The sequence below is a fragment of the Centrocercus urophasianus genome, unplaced genomic scaffold (genome assembly GCF_019232065.1).
Source record: "Centrocercus urophasianus isolate 14NV4802_14NV808 unplaced genomic scaffold, USGS_Curo_1.0 seq_22, whole genome shotgun sequence".
NCBI lineage: Eukaryota > Metazoa > Chordata > Aves > Galliformes > Phasianidae > Centrocercus > Centrocercus urophasianus.
Window position 1 is genome coordinate 12156995 of NW_024884778.1, and position 16490 is coordinate 12173484.

Below are 16490 nucleotides of genomic sequence, written 5' to 3' on the forward strand. Positions count from 1 at the left end.
AGGGGTATGATTTCTGCATGCACAGAGATACTTACACTATTCTTCGGTACTTAGTAACTAAGATTTTTTTTTTCCATTTAATTCAATAAGATTAGATTATGGTACTGATTATGACCATTTCCACAAATCAGCATTTTAACTGAGTTTCCATGGAAACTCTATATGCTCCCATTTTCTTTCTAGACAAGGCGATGCCTGTTTAACAACTTGAAAAAGTTTGATGAAGACAACATGTTTTCTTTAAGTTACATTAACCAAGGCCAATATTTCCTAATTACATTAGCAGGAGGAACATTTACAGCAGGACTTTTTAGCATGGGAAACCCTCCATCATTCAACCCATCTTAATCTCTGAAAAATGGGAAGCATTAGCATTACCATTGCTTATCACACTCAAGACTCATTAACTGGTCTTATAAAACAATCTCTTATTAAATGACAACATTGTTCACACGTTACATTCTTTGTACATAAGGACATTATCCTACAGCATCTGAATCTTCTCTGTGTATCAGAGAACACACATCTATGAAGACTGGGTGGTCCACTGGCTTAAGAACTGAGATTCTGAAGATTGTTCTGCTCCTTGCTTTGCAGTTTGCATGCAGTGCAACCTTTGAGCAAATTACCCTTTCTGTGATCCATTTCCTTTTTAGTGAAACGGGACAAAGGACACCTTACAATCTATAAGAAGTGATTACAATATAATGAATGAAAGCAGTAACAGTTAAGTATTACAAATACATGTTGCACATTAGAGTGTGATCTGTAAACGTACAAAACAACCAGGCCCAAACTCTTGATTATGTAAAACTGAAAAACATGCCTTAGCAACAAAAATGAAATACTTTTGAAGAGGTTTGGAAATTTTTATCTTTTGCACTGTAATGATGAAATTGGAATGTTATTCTGCATTACTGTTTTTAGCCAGGTTTCAATCAAAGTGAGGGAGAATCATGCATTGTGTGACTCCTTCTGGCATATTGATGTCTGCTTCTTTTACAAATCTGCTTTCAGGTACCCAGTTCAAGAAATGGCAGGCTACAAAACTAATTACCGCTTTAAATCCTAAGTTAAAATGTCAGTATGTAAAACATGACCAACCAAGGGCATATAGTAGAGTAGACAAGGTGTTTACTTTCCATGCACAAGCCTGTATTGGACATTTCAGCTCCTTTCAGTTGCACAAAATACAAATGCTCACCAAAGCCCATGTTTGGATCATTAGAGCCCCCTAATCATCAAAAACTAACAATTACAGAGAGAGAGAGAATTCCCTGCTTTTTCCTATTCCTATAGAATTTAGAGAAAGACAGTTTGCAGCAGTAACTAATGAAAACCTAAGATCTTACAGACACTAAAAGGAGAGGTATGGAAATGATTAGTTCTATGAACCAGGCACATAATGCTTAACTTCTTCAGCTTCTAAAAATGGTAGCTTACTTTCTCCCAATGACTACTTTCAGAAGCAGAGAAGGCAGTAATATTGTTCTTTGAACTTATCTATTCTAACTCTGCTGAAACACAGTCAGAGAGAAAATGGATGCTGAGAAACGTACTGTCATTTTGTGAAGGGAAAAAGATGAAAAGTTTCAGCCAAAACATGAGTAATCAAGGTCAGCCCTGCCATTATGTTCAAAAATAACTTACTGCAGAGCAGAATGAAAGCAAATAAAGGTTAAAATATGCTCATGTTGACCAAGATAGCCATAGCTGTTTGGACAGAGGAGGATCAATGAGGCTGGGAACATGGAGATCATGTCCTAAATTAAATGGTAATAAAATAAAAGTACCTTTACATAAAAAGAGATATGCTGTATTGCATTAAATGATAACATGTACCGCCTGAGTTCTTATAGTCTTACTCAGTGACATGGAAGTCATATGCTAACACTGAAGATAAAAAGATGAGACTAACATTTAAATGTTTCCTCAGCTTCAGAAGTAATGACTTACTTTTATACTGTACTTTTTTCTTTATACTTGCCTATACATAGGCTTTTCAAGTGCTGTTATAATATTTTCATCCTCATAACTAATGCGTTTACTTGACCCAGAAAATTAATCCTTCAGCATTTTAAGGGACAGTAAAATAGAAACCATAGTAACAAGCTTGCAGATAACTTTGGTTAGTACAAAAACAAAATAAAACAAACAAAGCAACCTACACCAGCAGACATGGCTCAGTTTTACAACTGGCAGGACTTTGACATTTATGCCAAAATTATTAATATATTTTTCCTCCTTACCTAGCAAGCAGCATGTCAGCTATTTGGCATGATACTTCTAATAATTGTATTAAAGTAGATCTCAATGAATTATTTGCATTTTTACCAGGTCGAGAAAAGGACAATATTGTTCCCTTTTGATACAAATTTTTAAATTGAAATTACTATTGAATAAATTTTACTCTAGTGATAAGAAAAGAAACCATGAAACAAGGCTCTTTTGTGATTCTGGGTATGAAAATAGTAAACCAAAGCAAAACAAACAAAACAAAGCAAAAAGAAAGAAAGAAACAGAATAAAAACAGAGAAAAAGGGGTTTTACTTAAAGATTTCAATCTTCAGTTTCCTTTAGTTGCCATTGGGTTATCCCAATAAAATTGCTTCATTATTGCTGGTATAAACTGCACACCTCTATAAAAGGTCTTTTATTAAAGCTTCTTTTTATATTTCATAGCCATGGGCTTTTTGTTGCTGTTTGGTTGCTTTTCTGTTACTCTATTTAAATGCAGACTGTTTTATTCCTGCATAAATTTCCTCCCAGGGTATCTGAAATCCTTAATCATCATCCCAATATTTTTCTCCCACATTACGCTTTTAGAATCAAGTTCCATGTCTTTTAAGAGTATGGCTTACGTCAGAGGGATCCAGAGGGATCAAGAGGTTTAAGTTTCAGTACCTATTAAAGGAATTTAATTATCCAACCAGTTCCATTTGGATACACTGTTCCTGTTGTTACTGTTCTTTTCTAATCTACACCAGATTTTCCAGTATTGTAATTCTCATTAATAAAACGCACTCTGTAGGAAGACATTTCTTCTCCATACATTTTTTTCCCCTTTCTTTTTAGAGAAAAAAGATCTCCTACTGGCCTTTTTACAAATTCTGAACAGACACATCAGGATTCTTCATATGAATTTTCCCAAGACTTTATCATGCCTGCAAACAGTACAACTGGATAAACTTGAAGGATGAGAAATCACAACATTCATCAGTGAATTTTATTTAAATAATAGTGTCCTGCCATAAAATCATGAAAACAATTAATCAAGTATGAGTTCTATTTTTTAACTGTTCACCACACCAGCTTAAGAAACAGAAACATTTACCACATTTAAAATCTTTCTTCTTACACTGAGAATATTTCAAAATGCTTCTACACAAGTTTGTTCAAGAAAACAATGTCCTGATTTCTAACCGTTCAGGAAGTGCAGAAAATGTACTTTTTTCTCCTTTAAGATTGAATTTAAGGTGAGGTATGACTATAAATAGAAATTCTTTTCAAACATTAAACAAACAATCAAAAAAACACCTAAGGAAAAGTTTAGAAAATAATTCTGTCTTCAGTGTAAGAAGGATAAACTAGAATGATCGTGAAAGTGACCTCAATTTCAGCATGTTTAAGTGAGGACAAAAAGGATCTAAAATGTCAAGATTAAATAAAATGAATGCTTGTCCTTATTTTTATATTTACTTTGCCTTTGTCCTAGTTCAATTATTTTGATTTCTGTTACCTCCATGTCAAGCAGCATACATTTCTCCTTACAGTAGTAGCAAAATGAATCAATTTATTAATTAACCATGTCAGTGATATCTCTTAGCTCCACACAGAGATTCTCAGCATGTAATAACAGGTGGTAGTCATTCATCGGGAAATGTCTGAACAGTTTTCCCCTTCCTCCTCCTACCTGTAACAGAATGAATACTGATACATAATCTGCCTTTAAATACAACTTAACGTAGCTCGCACTTACGGAAAAGTAACTTTGCATTTCTCTTCGCACTTCTTCTCATTCTGAAGGCCTTGCATCCCATGCAATGAACTTTCTACTTTATACTATAGGGCTGGTGCCCAAGTATTCTTGAGGAAACCCTTTCAAACCTTCAAATAATGATTATTTAGTTATGGGGAAAGAAGTGTAAGCCAAACGGACAAGAAACTAATTATGTTAGTGTTAATATCACTACATATTGCTGGATTGAAAGTCTTGCATCCCCACGGTGAAGTAAAAAAAGTGAAAAAAATCTGAAAAGGATTGAGCAAAACAGCTGTCTCCAGATTACCTGGATATTAATGTTGAAAGATTTTTCTCCATCCAAACCAAAATAACAGTTTGGGGATGAATGCAGTCCTGACCTCACCCAGGCACCTACAATGATAAATGACACCATCCGACACAGTGGCAGATGCCATGCTGGTTTGCAGGTTGTTGGAAATAGTCTGTAAGTCCCTCTGAACTATCCTGTTTCTTTCCCCCACTGTAAATTTGCACCTTGAATGCAGAGTATTTCAGCTCATTTACTTCACTATCTATCTACTGTATCTATTGCATCTATTGTATCTCATGTGCTAGCGTGTAAAAATGGTGTAAAAATTCCCATAAATAATAATTATGGAAAGAAAGAAAAAAAAAATGAAAAACCTTGCCCACAGGGAAAGGTTTTCTCCATAACTTGTATCATTAGTTGATTAAAGCCCTTAAGAGTGAAAGTTTCTATCTTCTCTAAACGATTTCTTTTTTTTTTTGTCCCAGGAGGTAACTATGGCTCCAGATTATGTATGAATCCTACTAATTTTTGGCCCAAGGATAACTTCCAGCACTGTGTTTCACAAATTAATTATGTATTTTATAAACATGTACCAGATGTATCTATGTATGGTGAAACAAGCCACTGAAAAGAGAAGAAAATGGGGCTCTTTCCCTCAATTCAGTGATCCAAAAAACAAAATCACAGCTGCCTACTAGTTTATTTATTTTTGGAGTTACAAAATGTTGTTTCTCATGTTCAGAGTTACTAACAAACAGTTCATAATGAGTAGGCATGAGCAACTTTTGGATAACAACGTAATAATGGCTCCTCTGTTGTGATAATCAGGATTTGATGTCATGAAACTCTGAATGTTACTAGTCTTCCCTTGTCCTGCCTAACTAATAAGATGTCTGAAGAAATCTACACAGACATCTTTTGTGAATTATGGACAACATTTTAAGGTTGTAAAGTTCTTCAAGCCAAATTTGATTTGATCTACTGGCTTATACTTCTCTTATGAAAGGTGGCCTGGAATAGGAACCAATGCCTTCCTCTAATTTTTGTCTACTTTTGAAAATCTAGTTCCTTGACAGCCATAGTGAGGGTCCTGAGCTCTTTGGATACAGAGACTGCCTTTGTAGAGAGAAATACATGAGGAACTGAAGGTATAGTACTCCATAATTACTCCATGATAAGGATTGGTTTGTATCCCAATCCATTGCCTTGAGTTGCATTTAAGTCTTCAACAAGAGTTTAGTTGTTCCTCTTTCAGAGGAGAAAGCTCATGCCATTTTCCCTGTAAGATTATATCTCCCCATCCAAAAGCAGAAGGAAAATAAGTGTAATGGAGAGAACGAGAGAATGTACAGGAATTTTCTGTCATAGTTTGAGGAATGCTGGTTTTTTTTTTCTTTTTCATATAATCATGTCTGTCTGGAATAAATGTGTAGTCAGAATTCTATAGACTTTAAGTATTTGATACACGTACTAATTTTTTTTCCCTTTCTGCTAAAGTCTAATTCATACAGTTCTGCAGGAAGAGATGATTCTTGTACATTCCTTTGAAGCACAAAGCAATAAACTTCTGTAACAAAGTATATTCTGGCAATCTGACAGCGAAGTGCCCCATCAGCACAAATGGATAGGACATGAGTTTACCAGGCTAGCTTGCCATGGGCAAAGGGAAACGTATCTTGTTGCAACAAGGCACAAGTTAATTTAAGCAGTCACAATAACACACTGCTGCACCACATCAGACAACTGAAAAGAATCATGCTGGTTGTTCAAAAGCCCAGAAGTAGAGTAAATTTCATGAGTTATTCTGTTTCTGGCAAATCTACCTGTTTCACAGCTGTAATTTTCACCACATCAAACTTCTCCGTCTTAACCAAAGTATTATTACTAATAAATGGGAATACGAAACGGATTATAGGTTAGGGAAAATTCTGTTTACAAAATATATGTATTCAGAGTTCTCAATGTGAAGACGAAATGGCCACATCTACATGAAAAGCAAATTGACAGATTTAATCATATGTTTCCAAATCTGAATCCAGCATGAAGATTTTTTTAAAAAGAGTAATAACTTCTTATACCGCAATTCAGAATACATAAAATAACCTCTGCATTATTGTTGGAACTGAACCTCCCACAGCGCTTAACTTTGTGTGACCTTGTCCTATGAACATCTCTTTAATACTGCAAGTGCTAAAAATAATACAATTATAGCAGCAAATGCTTACCTAAAATAAGAGGGGCAGTTAGGAGACATTCTTTAAGGCTACCATTAGATGATATAAAGTGTTGTGGGAGCTTGCAAGCCTACCTGGTCAGCAAACATTAGTTAAAGAGGAACTAGTTAAAAAAGAAACTGAATTAAACTCTTTGAACTCTTTGCTTTAGCAGGAATTTGGATTTGATGATCCCCGAAAGTCCATTCCAACCCCTACAGTTCTGTGGATCTGGAAATTCATGAGCAAAAATACAAATGTAGATTCTGAAGAGAACTTAGAAGTATGAAAAAGTGCTATCATAACACAACAGCAGCATAGCTAATACCTTCTGTCATATAACAAACAGCCATAAGAAGGGCTACTATTGTTACAAGATATGGATTATGGCAAGGACTGAGGGAAACTGTCTGTAGCAACGAGCACCTGAGCTAAATTCCTTCCTTTAAAGAACAAAGCAGAGCATCTGCAACTACAAAGGCTACAATTTCGAAGGATTACTGTCTTTAATAAATGCCCTTCTTACAGTTAGTTCTGTCTTCATTAAAACGATTCAGTGCTATTATTTCAGATAGGTCTGTTTCTGTGTTTCTTCAATGTGTGTATGCACACACACGAGTTGGGAAACCACAGAAAAATATGATTTGCGACAAAGATTAGAGAAGTGTTTTTCTTTAACCTGACATTCATTTTCCTCTCCCTTTGGAAAGTTGAAGCTATTTACTATGGCTGCTACCTGGCAATCTACATCTACGGATTTTCTCTGTGCTAGTCTGAAATCTTTCAGGCTGAATCAGGATGACGTGTCGATGTTCATGTGAGTTAAAGGCAATACGACCTACCATTCACAGCAATAATCCTAATATCTTTGAGATGAATACTCACATCTATTTACAGAATGCCACTTGTTCCACATTCTTTGTCACCATTTCGCAATACTCATTGTTTCTTTCAGTACTCTGAAAAGTCTCAGAATCAATTCAGCAAAGCATGCTATAATCATTACTGTTCTATATACAGTTTCCTTTATAGTAGCACATCAAATCTCTTCCTCAAACCAAGAAAAGGGGATTAAAGATGCCTATTGCAGAGGATGAGAGTGGCTTGAGAGACAGAGGAGACATGAAGGACTGAGAGGAATGGAGAACCAATGTGATAAAAACAAACAAACACACAAACAAAACACTGACCAGGGAGGCATATGAGATGAGTAGCGTGAAAAAAAAAAAAAAAAAAAAAAAAAAAAAAGCATGTAAGGGATAAGGCTAGGAACACAAAGGCTGATCTGGAAGTTAGAGACAGGACTAAGGCTGCTGGAAAGTAGCAGACATGAGAGCTGCTTTGGAGATGCTTTCCTGGAAACATGTAAGTCTCAGCTTGACAAGGACAGGGGTAACCTCATGTAAGGCCTTGCTTTCAACAACCGTTTGGATCAGATGTTTTCTAGATGTCCTTTTCAACCTCCACTTTTGTACAATTCCTTCTATTCTGCAGTAGAAAATGAGTATTGTTAAGACTTTCTCAAAATCACATGAAAAAAGAAGAATTTGGACCAAAGTTAGCATGCTACATGTCAGAACTGTCCTGAAAGCTTTTGATTGCACTACTTCCCCAATAAAAAGAAAGGTAATGGATGATAGAGTGATGATATGATCATGAAAGACTCTGTTATACTAGATCATTAATTCCTTGAAACACCTTTGAGTTATTTCATAGTCACAAGTCATTAATCCTTTTTGGTTGTTGTTGTTGTAGCTGATACAGTATGTATGAGTAGTAGTATCAAGGAGGCAAACCAAAGCACTGTAAGAACACACTCCTTTTTTTTCAAATAATGTTTGGAAATAAATTTCTTCAGTATTCTTGGTGTCCATTGCCATTTTTATAGAATGAGACACCAGTTCTGTGTTCCCATGCAAGAAAAGCCTGTCAGCACAACTAATGGATGTCAGATGAATAAGCTTAGAAGAGCAAACAAGTGCACTGTCAAAACCATATCATCAACCCACATGACTATTCCTGGCAATATTACACACTCCACTGCCTCCAGTCACAGCTCAGGATAATCAGAATCTTTGTTCAGAGTCATCTGATCTTGCAAAAATTGACACAGCATAGCTAATAATCCACCACAATTCAGAAACTACAGTGGATTTTAAAAGGCAGCTTTATTTTCCTGCCTTCCATGTGAGGCAGATTAAATAATCAAAAAGACGGGGCTATCAGGTCATGATTTGTATGTTACAGCTGTCCAGTTAGAGTTGACAGACACTCTTTGCATGGCCTGCTGACAGATTAAAAGAAGCAGGGTAAGACTCTGAGAGCCAGAAATGGACGTTGAGGGAAAAAAAGATTGTGATAAAGAAAAAAAAACAAAGGCTGATGGATTAACTCACTAGAAATTGTAGCACTTCTACTCAAGCCAAGGATACAAACTTAAAACAAAAAAACTAAAAACAACACCACAAAAATAAAACAAGCAGAAGAAATTGGATGAGCATGTTACAGTTTTGAAGGAGGAACCAGAATAAAGTGTACATTTACTGTTCTACCTCAGAAAACTGGACTGAGTCTTCTTCAAGGTGGGAAACAAGCAAAGCAGAATGACAGGTGAGATACTGATGCATTCAGACTAATAATGAGGCTATTCTGTTCTTTAGGCATTTCCTTGACTCATGTTTATTTTTAATGCCATGTTGGAAGCTGTATGTCAGTTCCTGAAACCAACTGTTGCAGAACAATGTAATGAACTGAATGTAATGCTTAACTTATTTACAAGTATGCTTTCTTGTTTTTTTTTCTAATGAATTTTACAATATAGAATTCAAGGATGGCAGAGGATTATTTATAATTTTAATGTGAATGCAATTTCATTTTACAGGGAAAATTAATGAGGAATTTATCAGTTAAACTGCACCCTCAAAGTAAAACTTTCATTCATATTTTCATGTATGTGTTTTTTATATTCAATGTTTTAATCACATATTTGTTCCTTCCACATGGTATTCCCTATTACTAATTAATATTTGATCTTTGTAAGCCAATGTATCCTTTAATTTCCAAAGGTTTCAAGTAGTAACTGACCAAAATATTTTTCATTCTGAAATAGCAAGTAGTAAAAATGGTTTGAGGTGTCTCAAAACCAACGTGAAAAAAGAATTTATCACTGACTCTCTTTATTCAGAAAAACTCACATCACTTAACATCATTCGATTATTTATTTTAACTTCATGCTTTGCATAAAATTGCACGTTCCTATACAATGGAAGATCACTAGCAATATGTGAAAGAAAAATGATATATTTTTTTTCAGTTAGGGCTGACCTGAATATCAGGGAACAGATGATAATTATAAATGATAAATACTAAATAGTGTTAAGTACTCCTGTGACCTCATTTATCTTTATAATAGTTTCTTGACAAATGTTTGCTGAGAGAGTAGAAACGTGTATCTATGAGAAATACAGCTGGAATCCAAGCAATTGTAAACATAGATATTTTAAAGAACAAATATAAAGGTTGCTGAAAAAGTACTATTAACTGCTTTTTATGGAAATGCCTTTAAAGCTTGTCACTCTTTTCATAGTACGTTAACTTAATTCTTTTTAGGTAGTAAAACTTTAAAAATAAAAATAAAAATGACTCTTCTGACACAAGATAGCTAAAAGTTATTACTACTGCACACAGAGGAACATTACAATTTAGTAATTTTAGAAACTTCACACAATTCCCTTCAATTACTTCTTTGCTGATAGCAAAACCTCCTGAAAGTGATTTATACTTAAAATAAAGCCATGAGCAGTACTTCACTTAAAGATGCTGGGAGCACTTATTTCACTCCATTCTATAAAAGTATTTCAATAATATCTGTGATTTATTCATGCACTGTTAAAATTATGAATTATATTTATGCTATCTACATTATGGCTTATGAATGTACTGTATAAGCTTTTTTTTTTTGTTATTGACTTCTGTACTGTCAAAAGACAAATATTTTATAATAATTTCAAAGCATTATTGCTGCTTTCATTTGTGGTACAGGTAACTGGCTTTTGGCGCTGAGCATTGTCTTCACAGTACACATGGCTCACGGGTGTCCTCAAAAATGCCTATGCCATATGGCTTCAAAGACCACAGACTGCAAGAATAGAGGTTTTACTGAAATTCCTGCCCACTTACCACCTGAAACTCAGATACTGCTGTTGCAGAATAATCGCATTTGGAGAATCAACCAAAACGCATTCACTGGAACACCACTGCTGAAAATCTTAGACTTGTCTAATAATTCTCTCTCAAGTTTTGCACCAGGTGCTTTACAAAAATTACGGTACCTACAGGTTCTAAACCTAACTAGAAATTTGATTCATTATATAGAAAACAAGACCTTCAGTTTCCTCCCACACCTCAAAGAACTGGACTTGTCATCCAACAGCATTGTACGTTTGCCTGAGACTTTTGGAAACAGCACAGGGAATATTACATTACTGTCAGTGAAGCATAACAAGCTTCAGAAAATGGAAAGAGTTTTGCTGGAGTCACTTCCAAACCTGAAAGTTGTTCTTTTCAAGGATAATCCCTGGCTATGTAATTGCAATGTCTTTGGCCTGAAACTGTGGTTGGAGAGTTTTTTATACAGAGGTAAGGAATTATCCTTATTACATACGATGCACATGAGAACACAATCTTCCAAATGCAGCTAACTGATCTTCACTACTATAGCGGACCAATTTCCCTCACATCCTGCATCATGCTATCAAATAAACACACTAAAATACATTCCTATGCATAGCCCAGAATATAGGTGTGCTCATAATTACAGGTGGCCAACTAGAATCATAGAGGATCATTTACACTGAGAGAGAGAGACTACAGTCTGCATTCATATATTCTAGAAATACATGTCTGTAGTGAATGTATATATATATACATATATACATCCATATCTGTATCTACATATAAAACAAGCATAACTTGAGCACATGTACTTGTCTTAATACTACCAAAATGCTTTTGCTAGAAACCAACCTAACATCCAGAAGCTTTTTACCTAATCACAGAATCACAGAATCACCCGGGTTGGAAGGGACCTTAAGGATCATGTAGTTCCAACCCCCCTGCCTAGCAGGGCCACCAAACATACGCATTCAGATCAGGTTGCCCAGGACCCCGTCCAACCTGGCCTTAAACACATCCAAGGACGGGGCATCCACAACCTCCCTGGGCAACCCGTTCCAGGGCCTAACCACTCTCCTTGTAAAGAACTTCCCCCTAACATCCAACCTAAATCTCCCTCCTTCAATCCTCCCTCCTCCTGATGCATGAGACTAAGCATCAACACAGGTATCAGTACCAATTTAGAGAACTTGGGATTCTAATTTCTCTTCAAATTACAACTTGGTATTTCCTTATAAGAATACTTACCTAAAAATGTGTTGCATCTTATAGAAGCCTACTCTTGCCTGATATTACTTTTTAATTTGCTGTAGTACTAAATTTACTAGTAATATCCTGATTGATATATGGAATACCACCACCTGAGAAATTTTATATGTAAAGTAGTTTCATATTTTGTTCACGCTTGCTTTCAAATATGTTCTAGAGTTATGCTTTATAAAAAAGAACATGATCTAATTTTACGTATTTAAGAATTTGTTTTGCTTCCAGAGCTCCGAGAAACTTTACAATATTAAAAAAAAGAAAACAAGCTTTTATCATTCCAAAGCACTTTATTCATATACATTTTACTTACAATGAATGCAGGAAAGACTTTAAGCACTAAAGCAAATTTCTTTCTCCTGGGAGGTATGTTCAAACTCTCAAAATTCAAAACAGCTCTGCAATTTAATTTTCTCTAAATCAAGCTTTGATGCTTGAACATGATGAACTATCTATACCTGAAGGTAACACGGAACATGAGAAGATAGTCCATATTGCCTGTGTTGTACTGCAGCATCAGAAGTCTGCAGGTTAGTTGGAAAACTATACTATCAACACAGGGACATAGAAAAAGTCTTCCGGGAGATAAGCCCACTTCCAGAAATAATGTTTTAGAATAGACAAAAGCCTAAACTCCTCTCAATCTTAACATTTTGGGTGATAAGACATTACACTGTCCCAGGGCTTAAAGTTGCATTATGCAGGAACTGTTCCCTGAAATAAATTTTAGCGTGAGTTTTCAGCAGGACAACCTTCTATACTCATCTCTATCTTGGAATATCCTCAATATTTTTGGTGAAGTAGACTCCAGATTTTCATCTGAGTCCATTTTTATTCACTACTTCCTCAAATAAAATCTTTTAAGGATAAAAATTTCTGTGCCTTGATTTAAGTAAAAGGTGGATTATTTCAGACAGAGAAGAGGGCGAAAATTCAACTAACTTGATTAAGTTAAACTTTTTAAATATGTAAACATTGGTTTTGGCCTTGTTGACTCCTCAGCACACCATACTCCTAAGGATGTGATGTATGGCCTAATTAGAACTCTGAAAGCAACTCCCTGTGTGTGTTGCTCTACATGCTTAGGAACAACGGTGTGATTTACCAAGACTAAGGCTTCCTACTTCATTTCCCGTTTATACTAAAAACATACTTTGAGAGGCTGCAGAAGCTGGCTGTGAGCAATTATGAAGTTTACCACTTGAACAAGTAATAGATTGATTAATCTTAACTTCTTTAGAACTCTGAATATTTTCTTACCACAAACCTTGAAAACATTGTTCATGTACTCAACTTACTATACTTTCTCTTTATTTCATTATAACTAACGCATGATGTCAGAAGAATGATTATTTCACGGGTTATTTCAATCAAGTAAGATATGTTTACTAATATATTAATTTCTTTTTTTAAAAAATTTAGAAAAAGAAGTAATAATACAAATTTGAAAGCAATGAATTTGCTGTTAGCAATATCTCTTATTTTTATCTATGACTTTTTTTGCTCACGTTTACTTGACTGCTGCTCTTTACTTTTGCATTTGTAACAATTTCTGATGAAAGTTATTACTTGCAAATAATTTCTTCCACGATTGTTAAAGTGCAATATTCTTACCTTTGATCTAACTGGAAAAAGAGAGAATCATAGAGAAGTTCAGGTTGGAAAAGACCTTCAAGATCATCAAGTCCAATCACAACCTAACCATACTACCTTAACTCTAGCAATTCACTGCTAAATCATGTCCCTGAGCACCACATTCAAATGGTTTTTAAACACATTCAGGGATGGTGACCCAACTGCCTCCCTGGGGAGCCTATTCCAGTGCTTAATAACCCTTTTTGTAAAGAAGTCTTTTCTGATAGCCAACTAAACTCACACTGGTGCAACTTGAGGCCATTTCCCCTCATCCTATCACCTGTCACCAGTTAGAAGAGACCAATTCCACTCTTACTGCAACCACCTTTCAGGTATTTGAAGAAAGCAATGTCTCCCCTCAGCCTCCTCTTCCCCAGACTAAACAGCCCTAGTTCAATCAGTCACTCCTCCTAAGGCATATTCTCCAAGCCCTTCACTTGCCTTGTTGCCCTTTTTCTAGATATAGTTGGACATCTTTAAAGGTATAAAGTCAACACTGACTATAAATGTACCTCGAGTATCTGTAAACTCTACGTGAAGAGAATTCAGAAATCACAAAATATTAAGATCATAATCTGTTGGGTTTCTTTAATTTTTCTTTTCAGGAGGAATAAGTGATGGCATCATCTGTGCAACACCAGGGATTCGGAAGGGCAAGGACCTCCTGAAAGTTCCTTATGAACTGTTTGGGGCGTGCCCACTTACGACAGCTCACACTCATCTGGCCACCACTCATCACCACAGCTTTGAGCACAGGAGTTCTCTGAAGCACTCTCACCACAATGAACACGGGGAGAACAGCAGGCTAAGTTGTGAACCCAAACCAAAGCCGAGGCCTGTTAATTTGCGTCATGCAATTGCCACTGTAGTAATAACTGGAGTTGTCTGTGGAATTGTGTGTCTAATGATGTTGGCAGCTGCTGTTTATGGTTGTGCCTATGCTGCAATTACTGCTAAATACCACAGAGAACATTTGGCCCCTGCAAGACAGCATGGGACTCCTGAGGAAAAAGAGCCATTTGATAGCTCCTTGGCTTGAGTTACTTTTGTCTCTGGTTTCTTGAAAATAAAGAGCCCTCACTTCAGTTTAAAAGCTTGGAACCTAAATAGGTTTAATAGTTATGACTGCTTTTATTTTCTTTTTCACATTCAAGAAATTCTCTGTGTGTATATACATATACACACATATATATATATGTGTTCCATATATATGTTCCTTGAACTATACATTAAGGTATATTTATGTAGCAGGATGCAACTTATTAGAATCATAGAATTATAGAATCACCAAGGTTGGAAAAGACCTAAAAGATCACCCAGTCCAACCGTTCACCTATTCCCAATAGCTCCTACTAAACCACGTCCCTCAACACAACATCCAGTCTTTCCTTGAACACCCCTAGGGTTGGTGACTCCACCACCTCCCTGGGCAGTCCGTTCCAGTGCCTGACCACCCTTTCTGAAAAGTAATACTTCCTCATGTCCAGAGATATTTTATTTTATTATAAGATATATTGCATATATCCGTACTTATATTTTGCTTTATATATTCTGAAGCCAAAATGTAAGGCTGAATGTGTAACAGAATGAAATTTTAACACAGTTATTTCCAAGTATTCCACTCTTCACTCCTAGCTTTTGATGTAATATTAGTACAATATACGAATAATGGTGTGCCTACACTTAGCACTCAACATGAGAGATTTTTGCAAAGAAAAACATAAATGATGAGAGTTTAAGATCTTAAAATATCTGGTATGTATTCAGAAATATAATTTATAATCAGTTTTAGAACTGGCTGGACTATACACTGATAACTTACAAAATTGTTGCAATGTTTCCAAATACTATTTCCCACCTCCTAATTTGCCCCCATTAAGGAGTTTAGAAAACAGGAAATAGCTTGTTAACATTTCATCTTTAAAGTACTTGCAAGGAAAAAGAAAGAGAGCTGAGAAATCATAGGAGGAGGAAGCAATGCTACACTATGTTTCAGGCTCTGAGATAAGCATACACTGCATATAAGAAGAGACACTACCTGTTATCCAGTGGGATACATGCTTGCTAAAGACGTTTCCGAAACTCCTAAATCCAAGATCCACACAACCTCAGGACTACGAATGGAGTCCTGATCAGTGTGCTGCCCTTCAGTAGGGAGGATCACCTAGCTGCATGTTGGCACATTTTCAAAGAGAAAGCATCCAGCTGAATTAATTCAAGGGTCTGCCCTTTTTCCAGCCCTGTTCAGAGGACACCAAAGCAAAAACCACAGTAACCAATTTAAAACACAAAGAACATTTTGAATGTGCAGTAGTATTTTCCAAATAATTTGTAGAAATTATAGTCTCAAAACAACCAAAGTGATCAGCTACTTCATCTACCTTTTCTGAGACTAGATTGAGTAACGTCCAGTCTATTTGTGGCAAATGTTTGTCCAAGGTGCTTTTAAACCTTCATAATGACATGGATTAACACTCTGCCTAGGAAGTGGATGCAGCAATCAACTTTGCTTGTAGTCTGCAGATTTTTTCATAGTATCTGCCCTAAACCTGCTTTGCTAAAAATATTGCTAGTGTATTTTAATGGCCAGAAGACTTGAGGACAGCAGCTGTCTCTCCAATAAGAATAAAACAAAGCTGTGCCATGGCATTCAGAGACCTCTGATCTTCTTTCAACAAACAGATTCACAGACCAAGTCTTATTAGAGCAACTTCAGCCCCAACTGAATAATGAGCTGTATGGCAGAAGTCATATAACCCTTGCTCTTATCTACTTAGTAATAATTGAAACGTAAATTTTAAAGCTCAATCCTGCATCTGCAGTTACTTTCATGTCCAGGAGAAATTAAGCATCTCAGTTTTAATGTAAATCCAGCACACAATGAAAACAATCAATTGCTTTCTATTTTTTTTTTTTTTTTTTTTTTTTTTTT

The 16490-nt window shown here is 35.8% G+C and overlaps 2 protein-coding genes across 2 annotated transcripts in view; one reads left to right on the plus strand and one right to left on the minus strand.

The window, feature by feature from the left end:
* Positions 1 to 16490, minus strand: part of CACNA2D3 (calcium voltage-gated channel auxiliary subunit alpha2delta 3) — a 397031-nt gene that overhangs the window by 56596 nt on the left and 323945 nt on the right. The window lies entirely within an intron of this gene.
* On the plus strand, positions 10606 to 14597 carry LRTM1 (leucine rich repeats and transmembrane domains 1). The gene is made up of 2 exons (XM_042823410.1): positions 10606 to 11125; positions 14164 to 14597. The coding sequence occupies exons 1-2, from the start codon at positions 10606 to 10608 to the stop codon at positions 14595 to 14597; spliced, it is 954 nt and encodes a 317-aa protein (XP_042679344.1).

What these genes read in the sequence shown, in the direction of transcription:
- LRTM1 (XM_042823410.1), top strand. Translation starts at nt 10,606, where the DNA reads ATGGCTTCAAAGACCACAGACTGCAAGAATAGAGGTTTTACTGAAATT. An exon ending in GGAGAGTTTTTTATACAGAG is followed by an intron (nt 11,126 to 14,163) that starts GTAAGGAATTAT and finishes TTTTCTTTTCAG; the next exon opens with GAGGAATAAGTGATGGCATC.